The 27,585-nt window shown below is 46.7% G+C and overlaps 1 protein-coding gene across 2 annotated transcripts in view; it reads left to right on the forward strand.

Annotated features, from left to right (window-relative positions):
• Positions 1–20,279: 20,279 nt before the first annotated feature.
• The window catches only part of SPAST (spastin), an 84,235-nt gene continuing 76,929 nt past the window's right edge, over positions 20,280–27,585 (forward strand). The window contains exon 1 of one of the 2 annotated variants that reach the window (XM_075597090.1): positions 20,280–20,832. In XM_075597090.1, the coding sequence (XP_075453205.1) occupies positions 20,397–20,832 (436 nt within the window). In that variant the 5' untranslated portion in view covers positions 20,280–20,396. The remainder of the gene's footprint in view (positions 20,833–27,585) is intronic. The other variant, XM_075597088.1, reaches the window with a different exon arrangement.

Here is a 27,585-nt window from a genome sequence, read left to right on the forward strand (position 1 = left end):
ACCATTAGATTACATGAATATACAAGCAAGATAAGGATCACCAAAGGAATACAGCAAGGAGACACCATGTCACCAAAGCTTTTCACTGCAACACTTGAACAATTGTTTAACATTAGATTGGGAAGAAAAAGGAATTAAAATCAATTGTGAATATTTGAGTCATAAACGATTTGCAGATTTGCATTATTTTTGCCAGAAGTCCAGAAGACCTCTAGCAAAAAATTGGAGAACGCACCAAAGCAAGTAAGAATGTGGGACTCTGTATGAATCTCAGCAAGACCAAAGTGATGTTCAACAAATATGTCAAGTCTGCAAATATGAAATAAATGGAATAGAACTAGAAAAAGTCCAAGACTATGGGGGCTATGCACTAAGCTGTGATAAGTCGTTTTAGTGCACTTAGAACGTGATGTTCCGCCGAGCGCGATTCACAGAGCTGCGCAAACAGGCACTTTGCGCTCTAAAACTAACTTTTCAAAGTCCAACTTTGCTCGTACGATCAGCTGTTTGCACAGAATCCTGCCGTACTGCGGGATTCACTAAGCTACGCAAACTTTTCGAACACGAAAGTTGCGCTGAACAAAGCTCACCAGCTAAAGGCAGGTGATAAAAAAGCTCTACTTTGAAAAATGTATTTGTTTACATTTTTGCAGGCGCAACACCCATACAACAGGCCTGTGCCCCCCCCATAAATACATGATTTATTATTTTACATACAGGGTTAATACCCCAGGCCCACGGGAGTCCTCGTGGGCCTGATGGGTAACCTCACAGACCTACAGGTTACCAGCATCATGTTTCACACAGGGTCTGGAGGCCTGTTGGTGGGTCCCGCCAGGCACCATGGTCCACCAGGTGGTCTCCGCGGGTCACCGTGGGCCACAATGGGGTCTCCACGGGTAGGCCCACGGGTGTCTGGGGGGCCCCGGGTCAGACCCACAGGTGTCTGAGGGGCCTCGGGTGGTTCCCACGGGGGTCTGGGGGCCCTCGGGTGGTCCCTACGGGTCCACGGTTCCCGCAGATGTGGGGCCCCCGGTTCTTCCCCGCAGGTGTCTCCCGTGAGTCCGCAGCCTGGTACCCGTGGGCGTCCGAGGAGACCTCAGGTGATCTCCAGAGTGGGGAGTCCCCTGCGGTACCAATGTTGTGCCTCCAAAAAAAAAAAAAATATTTCTAACTAAATACACCCCCCCATCCGGGCATCAAACGGCCACCGTTGGCAAAAAAAACATAGCAAATATTTTCAAATGCCAGTTAGACCCTTAATCACCTTAGCGGATAATAACCGCGACAGTAATTAAGGGGAGAATGAAGTAATTAAATAGGAGAATGAAGATGGAATGGAGCGCATTTGGAAGAAACAAGACCATATTTCAAGGGAAGCTTTCACTGTGCCTCAAGAAGAAAGTTTTTGAACAGTGTATTCTGCCTGTGTTCACATATGGATGTAAACCTTGGACCCTAAATGCGAAAGCAAAGCAAAGAAGTATGGAGAGATGTATGCTAGGTAGGACCAGAAGAGACAGGAAAAAGAATAAATGTATTCGAAACTGGAGAAAACTGGAGAAAAGTCTGTGACATAATCACAAGGGTGAAGAAATTAAAATGGCACAGGGCTGGACATATTGCAAGAAGAAATGACCATCATTGGACAAAGATAGTACCCAAATGGATTCCGAGAGAGATTAAAAGACCAAGACGATGACCAAAAGTAAGATTAGAGTATGAAAACAGAAAATGTGTTGGAGTAATGTGGTGAAGAGAGGCTTGCAACTGCTGTATGTGGAAGATCATTGGTGAGGTCTTTATCCAACAATAGATTGACAAGGGCTGAAGATGATGATATATATATATATATATATATATATATATATCAAATTCAAACCTGGTCTTTATCCAACAATAGATTGACAAGGGCTGAAGAAGATGATGATATATATATATATATATATATATATATATATATAACAAATTCAAACCTGGCCTGGCCCCGCCTGTCGTATGCGCGTCACCACGTGCTGACGTCACACGCCAACGCGTTTCGTCACGATCAGTGACTTTCTCAAGAGAAAAGTCACTGATCGTGACAAAACGCGTTGGTGTGTGACGTCAGAATGCGGTGACGCGCATACGACAGGCGGAGCCAGGCCAGGTTTGAATTTGTTTTGTGCTGCTATCCGGAGACTTTACATGCTCACAGCTACCTCATCTCCTACCCCTCGTGGCGCCGCCATTGCTGTGAAGTCATCTGATTCACAGCAGCTCTATTATCTGGCTGCTGCTACTGAGAGTCCAGTGTGGTTTATCCTTCACCATTACAGGAGGACACTCTCTCATATGCTCCACTGGCTGGTGGGATTTAGACTTTGGTGTATTTATCATCCCTACATCTAAGAGGCATGCTGTGGACTGTTTTCCTCCATTGATTAACCACTTCATCACCTATTGGTCCTGGCTACCTGTCTGATATATCCATCTGCGCTGACCCGCTGCTGTTTGAGACAATCTGTAATCGATTGTGTTTTTACCCAGTGTGGGTATAGGTCCTGGTGATCATTCTCTGTTTCATTAAAGAATCCTTCCATTTTTACAGTATTATGCTATGGAGATGGCGCTTCTGTCTTTTTGTTTTTTGTAGATTTCTGTGATCTGGCAAGATCATATCAAGAAGCTTTGCCTCCCCATACAGACTGGTTCCTGATCTGGACTCTTCATCTTTATTTCACGTGTTTGGTTTTCATTTTTATACATTCACCTTGGTGTTACACAAATTATTTGATTTATTTTAAATCATTGTTATTGAGTATATTTATGCACATATGCTCATTAACACCTTATTTCTCTACACACTTTAGCGCTACTCTTTGTTTGTGTTAGTTATATATATATATATACACACACCATACATGCATCATATAAACACACACACACACACACACACACACACACACACACACACACACACACACCATGCATGCATCATATAAACACCCACACTTACACATATATATATTGCGGCAGGACGGCCAAGGCAGGGTCAATAAGATGCGTAGACAGTGGCATTAAGCTTAACTGCAGCGGTTTATTCTGCCCAAACGAACTAAACATTAGGCACACTGTCCCTTTAAGAAAACCAAATCATAAAATAAAAACCTACTCCTTGTTAGGGGATTGATTACACAGTGGGTCCCTCTCTAATTGGCAAGCCAGCTAAACTGGTTACCAGCCCAAAACACACTTATGTTAAGGATTAAACATACACAACAATATTAAAGTCCTTATGCATAGAAATCAATATTATTAAGTTCTTATCTGTTTTTGGGGACTTGGTCCCACGCGAGTCCAGAAAAATCCCTCTGGGCACTGCAACACAGCTTTAATCCCTCCGCAGGGTTGGAATGCTGGTTCCTTGGAGACAAGCCCCGCATTGCGGCTTGTTAAGTTTCAGGCAAAGTCTCTTCCTGGGTGTGATTCCCAGCTGGTCCCTGCAGCCCTGGTTCCTGCAGTCCTAGGGGCCAGAGCAACCAAGGTCCATCCTGGTTGGGATAAGTCTCTCTACCCTCCTGGGGAAAGACTAGCTCCATGTCCATGTCTCTGGCAACTTCCTGCCTTTTAAACCTGTTCATTCAGAAGTGCTGCTTGTTAATTTGCTGCACCTGCAACTAGCCTCTCCAGGGGAGGTTAACTGTTTGCATGATGGAAAGCACACATACTGTACCTCACCACACTCCAGCATACAGGGACGTGACGAAACGCGTAGGGATGTGGTGATGTCATCACGCATGGGTAGTGACACGAGGAGTTCCTGGACTCGTAGCAGCCGAGAATAACTACACAGCCAAGCCAACTGACTCTTTCCTTGCTGAGAATTGAAGCAGTGATGGAGGCTAGCCACACAGGCTCTGTGAGACAAGGCGTCAGCTTGTGACAGGAGCTGTATAAGGCTGCATGAGGGTTCCACTTGATCAGGTGCACCCAGCATTTGCCGGGCTCTTCTTCCCCCACTGATGACATCCCACTGAGATTTCTCTCCCATGAATGTGTATTTTTAAAATCTTGTAAGTGCAATTCCTTGGGACTGCTTTTGCTTAATAAATGTACCTTGTTTTTACACAGATTTATGCTATGGAGCTTGCGCTTCTCTGTGTTTTTTTGTGATATATATATATATATATACTGTATATACTGTATGTAGCCCTCTCTGGTTTGGGCTAATAAGTCTGCCCTCCTTCTGGCCGTAATCCCTGGTAAGGGCAGGTTGCCAGGAGTGATCATGGGGTTTCCCCACCTCTCTGCAGCCCAGTGAGTCACAGAGAAGGTAATGTAATCAGGCTTGGTGTCCAATCAGGGGCAAGGGCTGGTTCTTACTGTATCTGTACTTAAGGGGCTGCACTTCCTGAATTTACTCAGTTTGCCTCTACCGTGAGAGAGGCTGGTCTACCCGAGAGCAGTGTGCAGGCCTATGCATACTGTGTGCCCTTCCTTAGGGGTGCGGTGGGAGACTGTTCCCCTTACTCTATCAGGGAGTAAGGGAAGAGCTAGGACTGCTTCTGGTGCCCTCTGGCTGGGAGTGTAGTCCAGGGACATCCTGAGGGTGCAGGCCCTAGTTCTGCTGAGTGACTGCATAGTGAATAAAGAAATACTGTTTAATATACTTCTGTCCTGAGATTGAAATCTATTGGGAAGACGGAGAAAGAGACTCTCAAGCAGAGATTTCACCCCTTATCCTGGGGGCTGCAAGAGATGGAGGCGCTGTCACCGTGAGTACGAGTCAGTTTATACCCCAGAAGTCTAGAGTAGACTTAGGGGGTGAGGGAAGAGCTAGCCTCACTCTGGATGGCCCTTTGGTCCAGAGTGGAGGCAGGGACCATCACAAAGGAGAACAGCTAGTGGACATTGCATATCAACTGTACCTGTCTGCTGCTGCTGGAGACTGAATAAAGGAGTCTGCTGTTTAAAGAGAACTTTGTGTGAGACTGGAATCTCTCATCCCTGGGAGGGGGATTTCTGTGGTAGGGATTCCACCCCGTATTCCTGGGGCTTACTACAGATGGAGACGCTGCACCATTGAAGAAGAACGAAGGCATCCACCCCAGTAACCTGTCCTGTTGTTCCCCCATGACAACGCGGGAGACTCAGGCCCTCCTGTTGCCAGCAGGTATGCACCACACAGAGACATGTAGCCAGACCCCAGAACACCTTAGGGGACCTGATCTGCGATTGGGTGGGGATCCATGGGATACACACACACACACACACACACACACACACACACACACACACACACACACACACACACACACACACACACACACACACACACACACACACACACACACACACACACACACACACACCATTATCAGCACAGTGCAGAGAGGCGCCAGTTTGATTTAAAGTGCTGAAATTATGACGCTGTGAAATAGTGTAAAACTTGATAATCAATGTTGCCATCTAGTGGGGATTTTTAAGTAGCTTAGACTTTTTTTTAATGTGCTGCAAACCTCCAGACCCATTCATTTCAATGGTTCTAAACCTTATTTTATTTATAAAATATTTTACCAGGAAAAAATACATTGAGAGTTACCTCTTATTTTCAAGTATGTCCTGGGCACAAATTAGTTAGTTAACCATCAAAACATCCAGCAGTTTTATAATTAAGTGAATACAATGAAAATAAATAAATAAATTTCGAGACACACTATACCAGGATTATTTATTTATAAAATATTTTACCAGTAAAAAATACAATGAGAAACTGGGAGCGATGAGACACACATGGGAAATATGGGCAAAAACCAAAACTAAATACCAGCTCTCCTCCCTCAGTTCACAATTAACCCCACTATTCAACAATCCTAAATTCCCCCCAGGATGCGAGACCAAACAATTCGACATATTTAAATCACGGGGGATCAGGTGATCGCGGATCTGCTGAGTGACGGACAGTTCCTGAGTCTCCAAGAATTACGCACCAAATTGAAGGTACCTCACCTAGATACATTCAAATTTCTCCAAATTCGACACTTCTTACAAAAAATGTCCCCAACGTTGAAATTTCCCCCTCCCACGAAATTTGAGAAACTGTGCCGAGAAGGAGCACATCAAAAAGGTCTAATAACGCAAATATATGCTGGCATGGAGAATCCGGTAAACCCAACCGCACACGATTATATGCTCAAGTGGGCAGCGGAATTGAACATAGTTATAGACCGGGAGGACTGGGAAGACATATGGGATGCAGCCTCAGGAACATCCATATGTACCACAGTGAAGGAGAATGTTTGCAAAATAATGTATCACTGGTATCTTACCCCAGTGAGACTAAAACAAATCTACCCTCTGGCATCAGATCTATGCTGGAGAGGCTGTGGACATAGAGGAGACATGGCCCATATCTGGTGGCTATGTCCAGAGATCCAAAAGTACTGGCTTATAATACAGGATTTAATAAAAGAGATCACAGGTCTCACAATCCTTATGGATCCACTGACCTTCATTCTTTGCAGACCGATAGAGGAGATCGATCGCCCAGTATGGAAATTAATCTCCTTTATTTTGACAGCAGCAAGATGCTCAGTAGCATACTCCTGGAAGACAGCGCCCCCCACAAAACAACAGGTGAAAAATAGACTTAACGGCTTTCCTAAAACGATCAACCGAAGGGTTCTATAAAATTTGGGAACCCTGGATAATCCAATAGGACGACCCAGAATAGAATCCCTTGAACCATAAAAGCGACAGTGGAGCGGTAGAGGAGACTAGAGACGGAGCGGCCGGATGAGGGGAGGGATGAATCCTTCCCCCACCCCCCTAACTCTTCACCCCCCTCTCTTTCACCATACTTTTTCTGTCTTTCTCTACACCTCACGGACCATAAAGTGGCCCTGAGTGTGCTTCTCCCCCCACCCAAATCGAACAAGGAATACCTATATGTATTAGGCCAGAAATGTAACGTAACCCAATGTATGTAAAAATGAATATGCCTAATAAAAAATGTTTGTAAGAAAAAAAAAATACAATAAGAGTTACCTCGTTTTCACGTATACGGTTACAGTTACAAACATGTTTATTACAAATAATAATAGCATGTTCTTGTATAGCGCTGCTAGTTTTATGTAGCGCTTTACAAAGACATTTTGCAGGCAATTTATTAAAATAATAATAAAATACACATGTAAAACACCTGAATCTTAGTACAGTGTAAACCATATATCTGGCCAATCAACTTCTAAACATTCTATATCGATTGTATGTCTGAATTCCTCTGAAAAAAATGGGGGGCTGAATTTGCCAGGGCGGAGGTCTGTGCGGAAACAGGTAAGGAGGGAACACGTTGCAAAGGACGTGTTCCCCGATTCCTTACAGGATGTAGCTGAGGCTCCCACAACCGCTGGGTTCCACAGCGGGGGAGGGGCGTGGGGGGTGCAGCAAACTCATGGACAGAGTGGAGTACAAACAGACATAAGCCCTGACACGCACGTTTCGCCACCTGCTTCGTCCGGGGGCTTAACAATAATACTGACTCTGGATCTTTTTAAAGTCACAGATTCTGTGACGTAGGATCAATTAGTGAAATGAGGGTGCTGGAGACAGCAGCGTCAATAGGGTCCTTCCATAACCACTCCTTCAAGGGGAGGGATAGACCGGACAGCAAAGTTGCTTAATACCTAGGTGCAAGTAAAGATAGCAATGGGTGAAAGCACACAGTTAAAATTGAGACCAAAATATTTCATTCACAGACAGAGTGCATGACAAACTTGAATATAGATGTACATCTGCAATAAGACAAATGCAAAGTTATCCATTCTGATTATCATTGCACTCAGTGCACAGAGATATTATACACAGACTACAATATAAAGTGCAAAAAGCATACACAGATTGCAAGGTAATTTACCAATATGCACACCCACAATTCCCATCAATTCACACATATAAGGAACTACAGAATCACAGTGATGTAATATTACACACCAAATTGAGCTAACGCTGAACTACTGTAGTAGCCAAAACTGGGGTTAAGGTAGTAGACGCTACTTATCCGGTCAGGATTATTATATAGTACTCACCCATTGTTGAACTAACGTTCCATTTTCTGGTGACTCGTCTAGCTGATCTAGCATTTGCTTAAAATCTACACCAGAGTGACTGACCCTACCCTCCTCCAGAACTAGGGACTGGGTACTGAATTAGACCACAAGAACACTACAGCTACTACAGCATACATTGTTACCCCACTCCAATAGAGGATAATATATACTACATTAGGAGGGACTCACTTGTATCAGCTGGTGCTCACCATCCTTCCCTAGTTTCATATTGAGCTTTATCATTGTGATGTATATATGTCTATATTTGTCCACCAGTATTTCATGTTGTAAACCCTAACAAAGGTTATGTTTTATTATTTTAATTATTACACCTATCATTGATCTCGGAGATATCGGAGTGTCCATTGCTACATACCCTATTTCCTTGATTCTAAGACGCCATCAATTCTAAGATGCACCCTTGATTTAATAAAAAAAAATTGGGGAAAAACCCCCACTATATTAAATGTGCAGAATTTTTTTATTTTTTTCCGAGAGAGGAGGGGGGAGAGAGAGGGAGAGAGAGGAAGGGAGAGGGAGAGAGAGGGAGAGAGGGAGAGAGGGAGAGGGAGAGAGGGAAGGGAGAGGAGAGGGGAGAGAGAAGGGAGAGAGAAGTGAGAGGGAGAGAGAAAGAGAGAGAGAGGGGGAGAGGGGGAGAAGGGAGGAGGGGGGAGAGAGAGGAAAGAGGGGGAGAATGGGGGGAAGGGGGGGAGAATGGAGGGAAGGGGGAAGGGGGAGGTTGGATGGGAAAGGGATGGAAGGGGGGAGAATGGAGAGAAGGGGGGAGAATGGAGGGAAGGGGGGGAGAATGGAGGGAAGGGGGGGAGAATGAAGGGAAGGGGGGGAGAATGAAGGGAAGGGGGAAGGGGGGGGAGAATGGAGGGAAGGGGGGGAGAGATAAGGGGAGAGGGATAGGGGGGTAGAGGGAGAGGGATAGGGGGGAGAGGGATAGGGGAGAAGGGGGGGAGAGAGATAGGGGGGAAGACGGGGGAGAGATAGGGGGGAAGGGAGGGGAGAGAAATATAGGGGGAAGGGGGAGAGAGAAGGGGGGAGAGAGATAGGGTGGAAAGGGGGAGAGAGATAGGGGGATGACAGATAGGGGGAGAGGGGCAGAGAGATAGGGGGGAGAGGGGGAGAGAGATAGGGGGGAGAGGGATAGGGGGAAGGGGGAGAGATAGGGGGTAGAGGGATAGGGGGGAGAGGGGGAGAGAGATAGGAGGGAAGGGGAGAGGGAGAGAATGGAAGGACACAGAGACACACACACACACACACACACACACACACACACACACACACACACACACACACACACACACACACACACACACACACACACACACAGCCACTGATACATACACACATAGCCACTGATACACACACACACATTGACACACACACACATTGATACACACACACACACACACACACACACACATTGATACACACATTGACACACACACACACACACACACACACACACACACACACACACTCACACACACTCACACACACACACACACACACACACACACACACACACACACACACACACACACACACACACACACACACACACACACACACACACACACATTGATACACACACAGACACACTGATACACACAGACACACTGATACACACACACACACTGATACACACACACACACACAGATACACACACACACACACTGATACACACACAGTGGAGAGCAGAGGCAGTGACGGATGCTAGTGACTGGGGGCGAGGGGGAAAGGCAGGCGATCCGTGCAGGCGGCTCCCCGGCTCCCCCTGCACCCACCGCCCGCCAGCCAGCGGCAGCGACCGCTCACCACCACTGCTCGCCCCCGCGCCAAGGGGACGTCAGGACAGGCAAATGTACAACTCCCCCCCCCTGCCCCCGGTGGGCACCCCCGCTACCACCTCCTATCACCCCTGGATGGGACCCGGGGCAGAAGGGGGGACACCGCGCAGCCACCTGCAGACAGAGGAGCCAGAGCGAGAAGACAGACACACACACTCACCGTGTGCTCTGCACAAAGCGAAAGCCCCGCCCCCGGCTTCCTCTGACCTGCATCCAATCCCCTGCAGCCCGGTCGGCATTAAGGAGGGATGGTGGCGATGGATAATTGGAGGGATGGTGGGGTGGGATAATCGGAGGGATGGTGGGGAGGGATAATCGCGGCGCCCCTCTAGGCAAGCCACGGCGCACCAGGGCGCTGCGGCGCACAGATTGGGAACCACTGCTATAAACAATACTGTAGCCTGGAACATCACATAGAGAAGGTGGACTCAGGCCCCCACCTCAGTAGTAGGTGTTAGTCTGAGGCAAAAAAGAGGGTGTCTTGCCACCTCCTTTATTACTTCCGACTCCAAGACTTTTCCCGTGCTGCATGCCAACTCTGAAATTCTCTACCACACACAAGGGCCTCTGACAGGGGGGAACAGCTGTCCCAGGCCCGGTGAATCAAAGGGTTCGGGCCTCCTGCGGTAACCCTACATGTAGTGCCAGATCTGCAGAGGTGCCTGTCAGACAGAGGGGGCCTGCCGGAGGATGTTTGCAAAGGTGACTTTCAGAGGAGGCCTTCTGCAGACCGGTGGAAGGGAGGCTCTCTCTGACGGGAACTTCTTTGTCCCCCTTTAACCTACAAAGCAGTAGGTAGGCACCCTCATCTCCCCCACCAGTTTTGGCCTTCCCTGCCCCCCAGGACCCTACCTATACCTCCAGGCTCATACTTCCTTCTCCTCCCTGCAAACCCCCAGGTCCATAACTATCCCCCAAGGTCTTCCAAGATAACATGTTACTCACTTGACTTCAAAAGGGCTACTAGCATAATGTATTCAGTACAGCTATAGGCCAACGAACCTACTAATTAAAACAAGGGGACAAGTATTTATTATATTTGCTCTAAAATGTATTCTTGTCAAAAGCTGAGCTCGATTATAATGAGACGAAAATCCACATTTATTAAGTTGCTCTGTGGTCAAGTGTTGCGGGATCAAAGCAGCAATACTACATTCCTCAAGTGAAAGATAAAGGGTTAATAAAGCGCAACAAATATTGTGATAAAGTCAAGCTGCTGCCTGAACACCTGCGGTTTAACCTCATATGAAGAAAAGAACACAAATCAGAGGGTATAGTGTATTAACATTTACTCATGATGACAAACAACACGGGGGTGTGGGGAGGAATCAACTCACACTCTCCCCGCTGTTGTATAAGCAAGAAGTGACTTCGGGCGCACTTCAACCCTTCTCCCGAAATGACTGCTCCCAAATCAGCTGCTGGGCATGTAGAGACACATGCAAACGCCAGTCTCCTCTGTCAGCGCCTCTCACCCGCGCTCGGAGTCCTCCGTCCGTTTCAACACGTCACAGCCTCCCCAGCCAATCCGGATAGTATAGGTTTAATGCGGTGGCCTCAGAGAGTCAAAAAGCCCAACATGTTTCGTCCAAAGACTTCGTCTGGGGTCAGTGACTGGGTGGGTGACCTTGGGTGGGAGGCAGTGACTGGGTGGGTGGTAGGCAGTGACTGGGTGGGTGGTAGGCAGTGACTTCGGCAGTGACTGGGTGGGTGTCAGTGACTGGGTGGTAGGGAGGGAGGCAGTGACTGGGTTGGTGGGTGGGGGGCAGTGACTTTGGGAGTAACTGGGTGGGTGGGAGGCAGTGACTGGGTGAGTGGGTGGGAGGCAGTGACTGGTAAGGAGGGAGGAAGTGACTGGGTGGGTGGCAGTGACTGGGTGGGAGGCAGTGACTCAGTGACTGGGTGGGTGGTCGGCAGTGACTGGGTGGGTGGTCGGCAGTGACTGGGTGGGTGAGGTGGGGGGGTAGTTTTGCTGATGCAGCGGCTGGGGAGGTTGTGGAGCAGAGTCGCCGGTGGCGCGGGTGCTGGCGGCGCGTGTGGAGGGGAGAAGAGCCGGATTTGGGTGAGGTGGGGGGGGATTTAGTTTTGCTGATGCGGCGGCTGGGGAGGTTGCGGAGCGGAGAGGTGAGAAGTGCTGGGTTTGGCTGAGGCGCGCCGGGGGTAGTTTGGGTAAGGGGGTGGTGGGTGGAGGTGAAGCGGCGGTGCGGCTGCAGGTGAGGCGGCTTTGGCTGAGGCAGGTCAGGACGGTATGGGTGCACGGTGTGTGGCTCTCACGCGGTGTGAGGAGGCTGTGAGGGCGTGCGTAGCTGTGTTGCTGACATCACCCCACCCTGCAGGCCAATCACAGCGTGTGCACAAACCCACACACAACCAAACTTTCAATTTTATATATATAGATGGATAGGCCTCATCCGCTAACAGTACATGTGGTAACTTTTGGCTTGTTGAACTCGATGGCAAGCTCTTCTCCAAAGGAAACTGTAAGGTTCTTTCTTCAATAAGGTGATTGTAGGCGGACGCTCACAGAGGTATGCAAGGGAGTCTGGTTATAGTGAAATGAAATAAGCCTTTTATTTTTCCTTAACATCAGGAAACCATCCAAACAAGGGGTAAACAAAGCTTCTATTCACTTGGGAGTATTTCTAGTGAAATACTATGCGGTTCACAACTCCCTTAGATAAGCATGTCTCCCAGCCCCAACATATAGCATGAAATGAACAGATATAAAAAGTCTTGTAAATGTCTTATCTGTTCCTTGTGGTTTGGAGGGAAAATCTTCTCTGTCCCTGGTTGCTACCTTTTCTTCAGGGTATGTCAGCATTCAGGTTTAGAAGTTTCCCCTGTGTCTTGAAAGCAGCTCTGCTGTTTCTTCTGGCAGGGCTCAAGACAAGTGTCTCCAAGTTCAGCTCAGGTGTCTCACTTCCTGTCTCAAAAGACAGGCTTTTCTAAGCAATCTAATCAGGCAGGTGGTGTTTGTTAATTGACTACCAGCAGTTAACCACCACACTGCTGGATTAGGGGCACATTACTTGAACAGGGATAACTCCCCTGTTACATACCTCCCCTGTTTGTGGGAAGCTCGGGCTTGCCACGGGCAAAGCCCATCCTTCCACTCTCATTCTAGATATCTCTGTGACTTGAATGAGAGTCAATGGAGGAAGAGAACCCTCAGTCCTGCTGGGATTGGAGCCCTTTCTCCAGTTTATTCGTGTCTCCTCCTGAAGGTGCTTGAGATCAGCACCCCTCAGTCGCTTGAGGAGGACTTTTTCTAAGTATAGTCTTTTTGCTACGTGCGCGGTCATGAGATTTCCCTCGCGTCGGGTGCTCGTCTTATTGTAGGCATACTGTATGGCAGCAGTTGCAGAGCGTTTAAAAACCGCCCTTTGAGTTTTCCGCTCTTGAAGCTGTCTCTCTGCCCTTTTCCCACTCAATGGGGTTGGTAGTTCAGCCTCTTTGGGGTTAAGTTGCAATTCCACACCCACTTCCAGAGAATGTCCCATCTTTTCAGCTTCATCAGCTAAGGATTCTTCTGGTTTTGATTCAGCACGTGTACCTTCTTTTGTTGCCTGTTGGGTGGCTGAAGGTTTTGCTAGTGCTTGTTTAGGTGGTTCAAATTTTGCAACCTTGTCTTTCAGATGAGCGGTATTCCCAGCTCTCACTGTACCCTTGTCTTCATGGGTTTTTGAGGCTGTGGTATACTGATGCTTAGTCAGGGTCAATACTTGTCCTTGTAGGACTGTAATCTCATCCGCGAGAGATCCCTGTTTTTTGAGTGCGTCTTGCAAGTCTCTTCTCAGGGAATTTATCTGCATGCTTTGCTTTCTCTGAGCTTGCTTCCACATTTTTATTGCATTGTGAAGCACTATGAATTTCTTTGCTCGGGCCACAGTTACTTGTTTTAGTTTCTGGACCTTCTTGTGCTCCCTTTTGTGCCGGGTCACCTGGGTTCTAAGCTTGGCCTCTAGCGATACTTTTGTGATGCTCAGGGTAGCCTTCAGTTTCTCATGCTGCTTTGCGGGGACATACGGGGTCATCAGACGTTCCTGCAGCACTTGAATTTCTTTAACAGCCTGCAGATTTTCTTCCAGCAGAGTTCGCTGCTTCTCCTCGGCCTTCTTGAGGTGCGTATGCAGACCTTGCAGTTGGTTCTGCAGTCGGTGCTCTGCTTCAAACTTCTCACCTTCCAAAAGTCTATTTATTTCCTTAAGCTCGTGTAGCTTTTCATTCTTTTCCTTGACTTCGTCTGTCAACTGAAAATTTTCTTCTTTCAGTTTTAAGTTTTCCCTTTTTAATTTTGAATTTTCTCCTTTTTCAGTCTCTGTACTATGCAGGGCCTCTTTGCAGTCCTCCCATTTACGCACATCTGCTTTGAGAATGACAGTCTCCTGGCGTGAGACATCCTTCTCTAGGTTGAGGGTCTGAAGCTCCTTCTGGGAGACTTGGAGATCTGTATTAAGATTGACAATCGTTTCTTTAGAAATGTCCAGCTCCTCAGTGAGACTGTGTAGTTCCTTTCTGGAAACTTCCAGGTCTGTGCGGCAGCTGTTGGTCTCATGATGTGAGGCATCCAGTGCTCTGCGGAGTGTCTGAACCTCTTTCTGAGATACGTCCACCTCTATCCGGACACTGTTGACCTCCTGTTGTGAGGCATTCAGCTCTATGCGAAGAGTGTGAACCTCTTGCTGGAAGACTGTCATCTGCTTCAGTGCCTCCTCATACTTCCGCTTTAGCGTAGCCACCATTTTATCAGATTGGCTCTGCTTTTCATCCATGGCGGAAATAGTAGCATTTGCAGTATCTAGCTCAGTCTTGAGATCGTCCAATTCTGTCCTGGCTAAAGAGTAAATTGTGAGCATATCTTTTTGTAGCCTCACGTTATTTTTCTGTAGCTCTGTGTAACCATCTTCCTTTTGTTTCAATTGTTCACGGAGCATATCACAGTCATGCCTGGCATTTTTAAGGGCATCTTCAGGGCTGGTCAAGGGATCGTAACACACTGGTTCCGGCTCCACTTCCCTGGGATGGTTGGTTGAGGGTTCCTCACTGTTGGCACCGGACAGACACTTCTTTGGGGTACAAGACTTCTGCCTTGGGCCCTCTGGATATTCGGTTAACTGCGGGACGAATTCTCCATTTTCTCTAGGCTGCAGGGCACCTCGATCCCCCTTTTCTTCCACAGGATCTGCGGACGTGTCTGTTCCTTCCACGGTAAGTGAAGAACTGCTTTTCTTTTTCCTTTTCCGCTTTTTTGTTTTGGATGACTCCGTAGCATCCGGAATACTGGGGTCTCCTTCTTTATTTGATACTTTAGCAGCTTCATTATATACGCCAGGCTTTTCTTGCAGTTGCTTTAGCTGACAGAAATATTGAGTGATCTGCTGCTCCCGCTCTTTCTCTTGTCGACCATATTCGTCATCATAGAGGGCGGTCTTTTCTGTTTGTGCCGCGTTCAGGCACCCCCACCATTCTTGGGGTGTTTTGTGGATGTGACTCGGTTCGGGTTCCCCGTAAGAGATGTCTTCCTCTTTATTGGACTGGAAGGGCCACTCTTCCGTGGGATCGGGTTTATTACAGGAACGCTGCATCTTGTCCTCCATTTTTAGGCGTAATTTTCTTTCTGACCTCAGGAGGCGCTATTGCAGCTGTTGCCACTGTATTTGCTAGAACCCCCAATTGTGGTAGTCTTACAGATGGGCATATTTTGCTTGTAGAGGTCGTAGCTCTCACAGGCATCTCTGTAGACTTTTCTTTCTTGGATAAGTTTTACAATATCAGCAGTACTGTGCATGCATTTTCTCTCATCAGGTATACAAGATGTGCAGTTGCTAGGCAAAACGTCTATTTGCTTTACACCATTTACTTGCTAGGTATAATCTCCCATTAGGTATGCTGAATGTGTAGTTGCTAGGTAAAAACTTCTGTTTGCTTTACACCATTTACTTGCTAGGTGCAATCTCTCTGCTTCAACCAAATAATGTGGTTTTCTGCTTGAGTTCAGTCTCAACTTTGGGTATTATGACATTCACTCTTCACACTTTGGGATACCTTTTACACAGTTCAGCAATTCCTTTTTTATCTAGTAGGCAATTTTATCCTCAGCACTTGTTTACTGAAAATTCCCTCTGCTTCAGCACAGTCTTGCATCAATTTTCATATTTGTCTGCATATACTCCATTCACAACTGGTAGTCCTATGCGGTGTAGCAGCCTTTACTTGCAGAATCAGTACCGCTCATGGGTCACCATTTGTATTCACTGCTTCAGCTAAACATTTGAAAATAACAAACGCCTATCCCTTTCAAGGGCTAACTCACTTCTTGAACCCTGACTATGGCTGGAAGGCAAACCCCCTCTCTCTCTCTCCTCTTGGGATTGGGGAAAAAGAGTCCATCTGTGGTTTTGTAAGTTTCAGTGCAGTGGTGTGTATCACTTTAACTCTGATCTCTGCTGCATGGGTTTTTTTTTTGTTTTTTTTAAGTTGCTTAGACTGTTTGTAGGCAAAAAGCATAAAAAAAATTTCACAGCCAAACTCCGGGTTCCTTAACTTCAAGAACCCCCTCTCGTCCCACTTCTGACACCATATGTAGGCGGACGCTCACAGAGGTATGCAAGGGAGTTTGGTTATAGTGAAATTAAATAAGCCTTTTATTGCGCCTTTTCCTTAACAGCCACAAACATATAGCATGAAATGAACAGATATAAAAAGTCTTGTAAATGTCTTATCTGTTCCTTGTGGTTTGGAGGGAAAATCGTCTCTGTCCCTGGTTGCTACCTTTTCTTCAGGGTTTGTCAGCATTCAGGTTTAGAAGTTTCCCCTGTGTCTTGAAAGCAGCTCTGCTGTTTCTTCTGGCAGGGCTCAAGACAAGTGTCTCCAAGTTCAGCTCAGGTGTCTCACTTCCTGTCTCAATAGACAGGCTTTTCTAAGCAATCTAATCAGGCAGGTGGTGTTTGTTTATACAAGAAAAACAATAATAATGCGCCAGATGGGATGTTACTATGAATATGGGCAATATACAAGATTAACAATGAAATATATATAGAAATAAAAATAAAAAACAAAAAACAAACAACAAAAAAACATGTGACATGAACCAGTCCGGTGCGTATAGGGTATTGCTGAAAAGAATATATATATGAGTGAGACAAACACAACCCAATGAGTGATGCAGCTTCTTTAAAACAGGGAACCCCCAGTCCCTGATATGTACGTGGCAACAAAGAAAAAGCTAGAAGCGCAGTCAGTATAGGGTTGAGGTCAAACTCTATATCTTTATTAATATATCTTGTCCCAGGGAATAACCTCTAGGACAACAACAACATAAGAATTAATACATATAATAATATTAAAAAACTGTGTAGATGAAGCTGTGTGTGCAATTGCACTTGATGGGTCTCCAAGGGGTTAAAACCAGGAGTAGCCTGATGGTAACTCAGTCCTGCAATCTGTGCACTGCCCGGGCAGGTTAAGGTAAAAGAGGGGGTACCCCAGGGTTGAGACAATGCTCAAAATGCTCACCCTTGATCCACTTTGGTCCGTTGGTGTCCCGTAATGCTCTTTGATCCTAAAATCCGCTCCTTAGCAAACTGTTCAGATGCGCTGGTTGCGCACGATAGCAAACAGCCCTCCGGGTGTCCGGGTCTGATGTCACTTCCGGCTGTGATGCACAGACCCTTCCCGGTAGTCTCTGGGCTTCGTCTGTCAGGTCTCCTCCTCCTTCTGGTTGCCGATCACCAGGCAAACAGGTTACGATCAGCTGGAGCCCAGCGTGTGATGTTAGCAGCAACTCCACTGCACTGAAATGAAGCAACACCCTATTGCTCCTCCTCCTACGCGTTTCACCAAAGGGCTTCGTCAGGGCCCGGGCAGTGCACAGATTGCAGGACTGAGTTACCATCAGGCTACTCCTGGTTTTAACCCCTTGGAGACCCATCAAGTGCAATTGCACACACAGCTTCATCTACACAGTTTTTTAATATTATTATATGTATTAATTCTTATGTTGTTGTTGTCCTAGAGGTTATTCCCTGGGACAAGATATATTAATAAAGATATAGAGTTTGACCTCAACCCTATACTGACTGCGCTTCTAACTTTTTCTTTGTTGCCAGGTGGTGTTTGTTAATTGACTACCAGCAGTTAACCACCACACTGCTGGATTAGAGGCACATTACTTGAACAGGGATAACTCCCCTGTTACAGTGATAAAACAAAGAGGCTCTAAAACACCCTCCCATCACTTTGCTTTCCATATGCTCCTACATCAATTGCAATAAATTTACATTTTGCGTCTGCAACAGCTTGCAAGACAATAGAATGGAAATGCTTGTAATTAAAGTACATGGTGCGAATATGTTTGCCATCTATACAGCCAAAGCAATTTGGGAAATTCCATTTGCTATAGAAATCATTAGCCACAGAACTTAACATTTGCACACTAGGGAATGGCATATAATCAGCATGTAAAGCATTGTAAATAAATAGCATTGCATGTCTTATGAACAATTTTTGCAACTGTACTTTTCCCCATCTTAAAAGCAAAAGCCAAGCCACGAAATGGTATTCCTGTAGATAGAAATCTGTAATGAAAACAAAAAAGTATATTAAGGATTAAATATATTTATATTTAAAAAAAAATATTAAAATTAAAATTTCCTTAAATAGTACCAAACGATCTGCTTTTTCAATAACCCATTTGAAAAGACAAACACATTAAAACCTACATTCAATAACTGGTACTTTAAGTATCATAATTTATAAATATAATAATTTCACAAGAACAGTTGTAAAACCAGCCTCAGATTCATACGCAACAATAATACCCCCTACCCCCACCGCAGCACAAACACGACAGACCCCCCGGTAACACACACAAACAACATGCACCCACCTACCCACTCCAGAACACACAACACTGAATCAAACACCCTAAAAACGGAATGAATGCTACAATTAGTACAACTAACCTTAAAGTGATTGTGAGCCTTTCTTCTGCACGAATTATGTGACAAAAATTAGTCTGAACAGGGGTTATCTTGTCCTGTATCCGTGCCAAAATATAATCAAATGTAGGTTTTGACATTCTCATGTACTCAAAAAAATTCCTTTCATGCTTACGCAGTTGATGGTATAAAGTTGCTAATTCACCGAGTGTTTCACGATCGCGATTAAATTCATGTTGGTTTCTCTCCCATCAAGTAACCAAGTTTTTAGATAAGTGTTATCCATCAGCAAGATCATATATTGCACCTTTGACAGCTCAATTTTTATTTATTTTTGCGATGCAGAGAGAGGGAAGCAGATGTGACGTCACGGCTGTCGCGTCACTAACACGCCTCCCCCTCGCGTGCAATATGAATCGCCTCTGCTGAAAGCAAGTGCAACGTTGCACCGCTCCGTCTCGCGAGCAGGCAGCATGGACGCGGCCTAAGGCTTTGTTCCCGCTGGCGCTGAGCTTGCTCATGCTTGGAGAACGGGTGTCCTTTAAATTTTCACAAGCGCTCACAGGGGGGATGGGGGGGGGGACAATGCAGGGGAAGCTGAGCGCGCTTGTAAGCCTGTAAAATTTGTTTATGTAAGCGCAGAGCGCCGGTGAGCGTGTGCGGCATAGGGGGGACATCTGGTCCACTTTTTATGGAATAAATATATTTTTTGATGCTGCATGCCGTGAGCCTCCTTCTGTTCCCTTGGCAGTGCACTGCCTTATTTTCCTACCTGTTTCTACCCTGAACTCAGCCTAACAGGCCAGGTTCTAGGAATATCCCTGCTTCAGCACAGGTGGCTTAGTCAAAATGATGGAGCGACCTGTGCTGAAACAAGGATGTACTTAAAACCTAGCCTGTTGATGGCCCTGGAGGACCCAGTTTGAGCACCACTGCTCTAGTCCACTAACAAACAGGCATCGTTTCACAACCCTATCCTGAGGGAACCACAGTCGGGACCACCTTCATGAAGAAGATATGTGGCCATGTGTTTGCATAGTATTCATTAGTTATTCTCAATATCTGGTCTGACCGAGGTTCTGTGATGATTGCATAAACACACCCTGATGTACAGTATTCATGTGCACCACCACCACCACCACCACACCTGCTGTGCGCTGATAACGGGGGCTGGGAGTTATCCCGGGGTCAAGAGCTCCTGTAAGCAGAGAGGAGGAATGCACGCGCTCAGGCCGTGCACGGGGCTGTGGCGTGACGCGCACCCAGTCACACTAGGGCGCGTGCATCATCTCCCCGGGCTGTCACTTCAACGGGGGCGAGGCCAGCTGTCAAAAGCCTCGCGGAGTGGGCGGGGCCAGCCGTCAACCGGCCGCCCAGTGGGCAAGTGGTGTGAGCGGCTCACGAGGTGGGCGGGACAGGCGAGCCGCGTCATGGGTGGGCGGGGCCGGCAGCCTGAGTCGCTGTCCTCCCCCCGGTGTCCGTGTGATGGCTGCGGGCGCTGTGAATGAATTCGCCGGGCGGAAGGAAGAGCAAGAAGAAAGCGGACCCCCCCGCGGCAGAGACCGGTCCCGGTCCCCCTGTGTTCCCCGCGGAGCCCCCGGTACCGGTGGTGATCGTCCCGCCCTCCTTGTCGCTGCATAAGCGGAACCTGTGCGTGTTCTCCTACCCGCTGCTCGCCGCCTTCTCGCTGCTGCGCTTCCTCGCGCTCCAGCTCGGGCTGCTGTTCGCCTGGTGCTGCGAGCGGCTCTCCCGGGGGCTCATGGCGGACAAGAGGAGCCCCGCGGCCCGCACACACAGCGAGCCCGGCACCGCCTGCGGGGCGGCGGCGGCGGCGGCCCCCGGGCAGGACAGGCCGCGGGAGCCCGAGGTGGTGCAGAGCTATCACCAGCAGGCCTTCCAGTGTATCTCTATGGCGCTGCGCATCGACGAGCAGGAGAGAGGTGAGGGCAGCACTGGGGCCAAGGGCCATCACCATAACACAGTGACATCACCATAACACACACACAGTACCATCACCATAACACAGTGACATCACCATAACACACACACAGTACCATAACACGGTGACATCACCATAACACACACGCTGTGCCATCACCATAACACAGTGACATCACCATAACACACACACAGTGCCATCACCATAACACAGTGACATCACCATAACACACACGCAGTGCCATCACCATAACACAGTGACATCACCATAACACACACGCAGTGCCATCACCATAACACAGTGACATCACCATAACACACACGCAGTGCCATCACCATAACACAGTGGCATTACCGTAACACACGCAGTGCCATCACCATAACACAGTGACATCACCATAACACACACGCAGTGCCATCACCATAACACAGTGACATCACCATAACACACACGCAGTGCCATCACCATAACACAGTGACATCACCATAACACACACACGCAGTGCCATCACCATAACACAGTGACATCACCATAACACACACACACGCAGTGCCATCACCATAACACAGTGACATCACCATAACACACACACGCAGTGCCATCACCATAACACAGTGACATCACCATAACACACACACACGCAGTGCCATCACCATAACACAGTGACATCACCATAACACACACACAGTGCCATCACATAACACAGTGACATCACCATAACACACACACAGTGCCATCACATAACACAGTGACATCACCATAACACACACAGTACCATAAGACACACGCAGTGCCATCACAATAACACAGTGACATCACCATAACACACACAGTACCATAAGACACACGCAGTGCCATCACAATAGCACGCACCCGCGGTGCCATCACAATAGCACCCACCCGCGGTGCCATCACAATAGCAAGCACCCGCGGTGCCATCACAAAAACACCACACCGCCTTCACAAAAACAGACCGCAGTGCCTTCACAAAAACACACACAGATGTAGTGACATCACATTAACAGACACGCACACGTCCTGGCATGGCAAAGAAGTGTTAAAGGAGAGGTCATTCTCTGGAGGAAGTGTGAGGCAGTACTTCTTTATGGAAAGGGTGCAAGATGCGTGGAATTGCCTCCCAGCAAATGTGTTAGGGGCTAATACAGTAAGGCTACATTTATAGTGCATGCGACGGCGCGATCAAAATACAGGGCCTCTATCAGGCCGGCCACAGTGCGCGCAGCAGGAATTCTCAAACAAATTATTTCGTGTTTTCGCGCGGTGGCCGTGTCATGTGAGCGGTTGAGCCAATAAGGGCGATCCAGCCTTGTGATGTCATGGCCACGCTTCCTTCTCGCCTCCACATGAAAGTTCACGGATCGCTTGGGCGACAGGTGCGCGCGACTCCTTGCGCTCCGTCGCGTGCCTTCACTATAAATGCAGCCTTGGGGAATTCAAACATGCTTGTTGTAGACATAAGGCTATCCTGAGCACGTCACGCTACCGTCGCTGGCCAAGACAAAAAGCCTTGGCTTAGGCGATTGCGGTCGCTGTGCAGGGCTGTCGTGGTCAAGCCCACTACAGGTACCCGCGAATGACTTCAAGTACTTGTGACGGCGTTGTGTGCTGTCGCCGTGGCCAGTGCTATAAGCGCAGCCTTAGAAGTGCATGTTCCAAAAATAATGCAATTCTACAGCCAAAAAGCCTGATCTCAAACAGTGTGCAATATGAGGGCTCCAAAATTGTGAAAGACACAAATACTTTAGCATCCTAATATCTTTAGCAAGTTATATGTAACCATAGGATGAGTTACTAGACACACACACACACACACACACACACACACACACACACACACACACACACACACACACACACACACACACACACACACACACACACACTATAACTTATTTACTTTCTTTCTTTTCCTTCTTTCTTTGTTTATTTTTTACTATGAATCTGACCAAGCAAGTGTTATCCTTTTCTCAGACATTAAAGGAGGCAATATTTAATAGCTGTCAAGTAACTTTGTGTTACTCCGCTTCAGAAACCTTGTGCTGGATACTGTGCTCCTACAGCCCCTTTCATCTTTTTTGGGAGTCGCATGCTTATAAAAACAGTGTGTGAAGAACAGCTTACTAGAAAAAAGGTATCATCCGCCTTCTTGTTCTGACTGAAGAAGGCGGTGTATCCATCAGGGTGCAGGATAGTGATAAAGGTGATGACACCTGTATTAATGCTGTTTGATAATACAGAAATTGTGCAACAGTGACTGCGAACTTTAATAGTACGTAATGCCTCTTTTATTTGGACTTGTACAATAGATATTTAAGATGAGCTTTCAAGTACACTGCACTCTTCCTTATGTCAGGCAGTTCTGATCAACAAATTATTTGTGCTAAGTTAAACCTGTAGCGATGAGCTCAGCACTGCCTTTCTATCTAAGGCCTCGTTTATAGTAGAGCCGGCATTGCGCGCGACCGCATGACGTCACTCGGGTGGTGCGCGCACTAAACCTGCACTGCTTGCTGGAGGCATCGGGAGGCGTAGTCGTGACGTCACTTGAGCGGTTCGCCCCCATTGGCAGAACCGCTCACGTGACGCGGCCGTTGCGCAGGCATAATTTGGGAAATCTTTTGAAAAATAACGCAGTCTCGCACTGTGCGTGCCTTCATTGCTCTGCATATGTATGTTCCGGCGGCATCACGCGCACCGCCATTATAAGCACATCCTAAGGCTTGTCTTTGAAATACATTATATTGTCAGTCAGGATAAAAAACGGAGCACCTACTATTGAAGTCCTGGTTACATTTTGCACAATTTTAACTGGACGGGTACAGCTGCAAGAACATAGTTCAGTGTTTTTCAACAGGGGTTCCTAGGAAACTTTGGGATCCCTGCAATTTTTTCAGGTCATTTGAAAATTTTACCAAATACAGAAGAATTTAAAATGCATCTGATCTCGGACGCGCTATTAGAGAGGGTTGGGGCTCTTCAGAATTTCACAGTATAATTATGTGGTTCCTTAACCAAAAAAAGGTTTAAAATCTGATTAATGATTAAGAAATTGAAAGTAAGGTAATTAGGAACAATGTAGGATTCTGTCAAAATATTATTGAAGTTGAATTATCGGGCAAAATAAAATGTTTGCTGTTTGTTTACAGCAATGTGTTGAATGAAAGTCCGATAGCCAACCAATAACTTAAAGCCTGATTTTATTTTACCTGTACCCAGTGGTGCCTCAGACTGATACTTGACCCCCGATAACACCCCAGTTCCCGATATATCAGCATTTTCTCAATATGGCTACCAGGGTCACCGGGAGATGACATTTTGACTTTCTATTGTTGACTCTGCTGCCATATTGAGTTTTTGTGTGTCAAACACTGGCACAAAAAAAAACTGCACACATTTCAGGGACCAAGGGGTCACTAGAGGTTGGGGGACCATGGTGCAGCTGCAGGGAACCCCACAGTTCTGGCACATAAAAAGAAAAATGGGGACTTCTGCCTGCTTTAAACAAGTATATTACTTATTGAGGTCACAGAAGGCCTTGTAATTGTACTCTTAGAACAGAAACTACCCCTCCCAAAAGAAATGACTCAGCTGATATGTGTTATGTCTATCAACCAGAGAAAATGATAGCACTTATAATACTGGTAAATATGTATTAACATATCCATAAACCAATCAATGTTTCGGTCCCCAGAGAGTGGCTCTTCAAAATGTTTTTATTGGGCTCGGATGGGGTTACATGTCAATTTCCAATCTCCTCTTATTTCTGAGATTGTTAGATGAACAAATATTGGCCAACACATAGTATGATATAAAAATAATTGGCTACATTCAATCATCTTGACATGACCTCACAGCTGAAATGTTGCGGTATGTAGATATTTATTTTGTTCACCATTTGCTGATCAATATTGGTCTTTTCAGTGATTGATCTTCACTATCTGGAAGATACTTGCATTTTTTTTTTATATATGTATGTCTTTATTTATAAGACAAAGACAATACAGTACAGGGAATTATACTAAGCACAGTTAAGTCAGATAATAGGAAAGGAAATCAGTCTGGGAGAGCTTACAATCTAAGTGCTATGTTGGGAGACTAAGGCTTGTTATATAGTCCTCGCTGCTGCGCGTGTGGGCGCCCGGTGTTGCACGTGGTGTGCACGTTTAGTTGCTAGGGTGCAACCGGTGACACGCATGGTTAGGGGGCGTGACTCTGACGTCACAGCGTTAGGCCGCGCTGTGATTGGTTCGCGGCGTGGCTGCAGCCCGAAAATACGATTTTAGTGTATTTTCCCCGTTCTGCTGCTCCACCGCTCACGGCCATGTGCGCGCGCCCCAGGTATATAAACGTCTGGCTAACACAGCCAATTATAATTGACGCGCGTGCACTATATTACACGCCTTACAGAGACTGCAGGTGAGGGAATAAGTGCAGTAGATGGCAGTGCTTGGCCGCAATGGTTGGTAGGAGCGACTGTGGGTGTGGGACTTTATATGCCCGCCTTTTTTTTTTTCCTGCTTCGTATTTAAGTGCTTTAATTGTATTGTCTCGAGCTTTTGACAGTCATGTTTTTTTTACATATGTCTTTCTGTTCAGCTCTATCGTTATCTATAACATTTTAGACTAATAAGTAATAATATACTTATCAAGCTGACATGGTAGCCTTGTCTAAACGGGTTAGGTCAATTGAGGCAGTGAGACGAGTGCACTGGGCATCCTTCTAGCCGACCCCAGCACTGATGTCATGCTGATTTTCTTTTCCTTTTTTTTTTTTGCAGTCCTTTGTTTTACCTAGAAAGTCACGAGATCTGAGGGCGAGCCACTCAAATCAGGGTTCAGCCCTGTTCGTAGCAAATAAGAACCTCCACAGTGGAAAAAGAGGCTTCAGAACATCGCTTTGTATTGTTAGAATGAAGCTTTCATTTTTAACATGAAGTGCCACGGTATTGGTTTAAAAAAACAAAAATGTATGAATGTGTATATACCCACATCTAGTGTGTGTGTGTGTGTGTGTGTGTGTGTGTGTGTGTGTGTGTGTGTGCGCACACACACACACACTATGTGTGAGCACACATTCGTCCTCTGGATCGATAGAAATAGAACTGTAAATATAGGAGTGAGTATCTCGCCCATTTAGAATTTAATTAAGCTTGAACTCAATATACATATCATATACTTTTCTTTTTTTTTTTTAAACTTGTATTACAAATACAACATATAAATCCCCAAAATGTTATGGCATCATATACCCCTAGTCTTTACCTATTCTATAATAGTTCAGTATAAAAGGAAATCTGACGTGCCACCGCATCTTTAACAAAGCTTTGCAATGCATTGCTGACCTCTCCAGCACTGAAATGTGTTTGAAAGCCGACTGCTCAGTAGTAGAGTATGCTTATGTCAGCTGGACACAGACAATGGCTCTTCTCCAAACGCCTGTTTTCTTGTCTGACCCATGCACTGCAGGTTTCAATCGTCAGGCCTCGATGTTGGTGCTTGATACATTACTGTGAATGAGTTTTCAGTGAGTAATAGGCGGTGACAACAGTCAATATGAGCGATAATATACAAACTGGGCAGTTTTTTCCTGTCAGAAAAAGTGCGACTGTCACCAATCATACGAATGAAGCAAACTCTTTTAGGCTGTTCCAGTGTGGTTAAAATGTTAGGTGTCGTCTGCCTAACAAAGCATCATAAATCACCTGCTTTTGAGCTGCAATTCATGAAGTCAGCTGTCCTGTGCCGTCATGCTTGGTTTACCTTTCCCAGTTCAAAGCGACTAATGGTATCTATCCACCCTTCTTCATTCCCCTGCTGAAAGGCTGCACTTAAATGCTTATGTTTTTGCTTTTCATAAGATGAAATGACAGCTTTATGTGTTTAAAACCTCTGGTAGAACCACACTATGTTCTGGCTTGCCAAACCATTCCTTGTTCAATATTTGTTGCCCTCATTTGTAACTTTTGGGGGAGGTAAGGGAAAGGGTGATCCTGATTAAAAGTGTGTAATCTAATTGTAGGTGTAACTATTTTTAAATTTTTTTGCCTAAGTTTGAGAATATCCAATTGTTAATTATTTTTGTTTTTTTACGCGACGAGCGCGTCTCGTGAGCGATTCAGCCAATGAGGACGGACCAGCCTGGTGACATCATGGCTACGCCTCCGCCACCCTGTCGTGGGCGAATCTGAGTACACAGATTGCTCAGGCGAGAGGCGCGCGTGATTCCATGCGCTCCGTCGAGCGCGCCTGGACTATGGACAATGCTTAACACAGCGGTGTGGAAAGTGGGGGGCGTGCCACCCAGGAGGGGCGCTGGATGTGTTTGGGGGGGGGCGCAGGATGTGTTTGGCGGGGCGTGGGTGGTTACAGAGGCCCCACGCTCTTCCCCGAGGCATTTAAATGAAATGCCGGGGGATCGCGTGAGGCCTCTGCAACTTCACTTACCGTGATTCTGCAGAGCTGGTAAGACGCGTTGCTACAGCAACACGGCGTCAAGTGACGCCGCGGTGTCATGCGGAGTGACGTCACACGTCAGTCTCCATGGCAACAGGGTGATGTGACGTCACACCACGTGACCCCGCGGCGTCATTTGACGCCATCTAACAAGGTGAGGGAGGAGCAGGCAGGGGGGCGCAGCTCAAAAAGTTTGCCCTCCCCTGGCCTAACGCACCAGGAATCAACTCGCCAGATAGAACAGCGTTAATAAAAGTGAATTTATTGGTAAAAGATAACC

This window comes from Ascaphus truei, chromosome 4 (assembly GCF_040206685.1).
Source record: "Ascaphus truei isolate aAscTru1 chromosome 4, aAscTru1.hap1, whole genome shotgun sequence".
Lineage (NCBI taxonomy): Eukaryota > Metazoa > Chordata > Amphibia > Anura > Ascaphidae > Ascaphus > Ascaphus truei.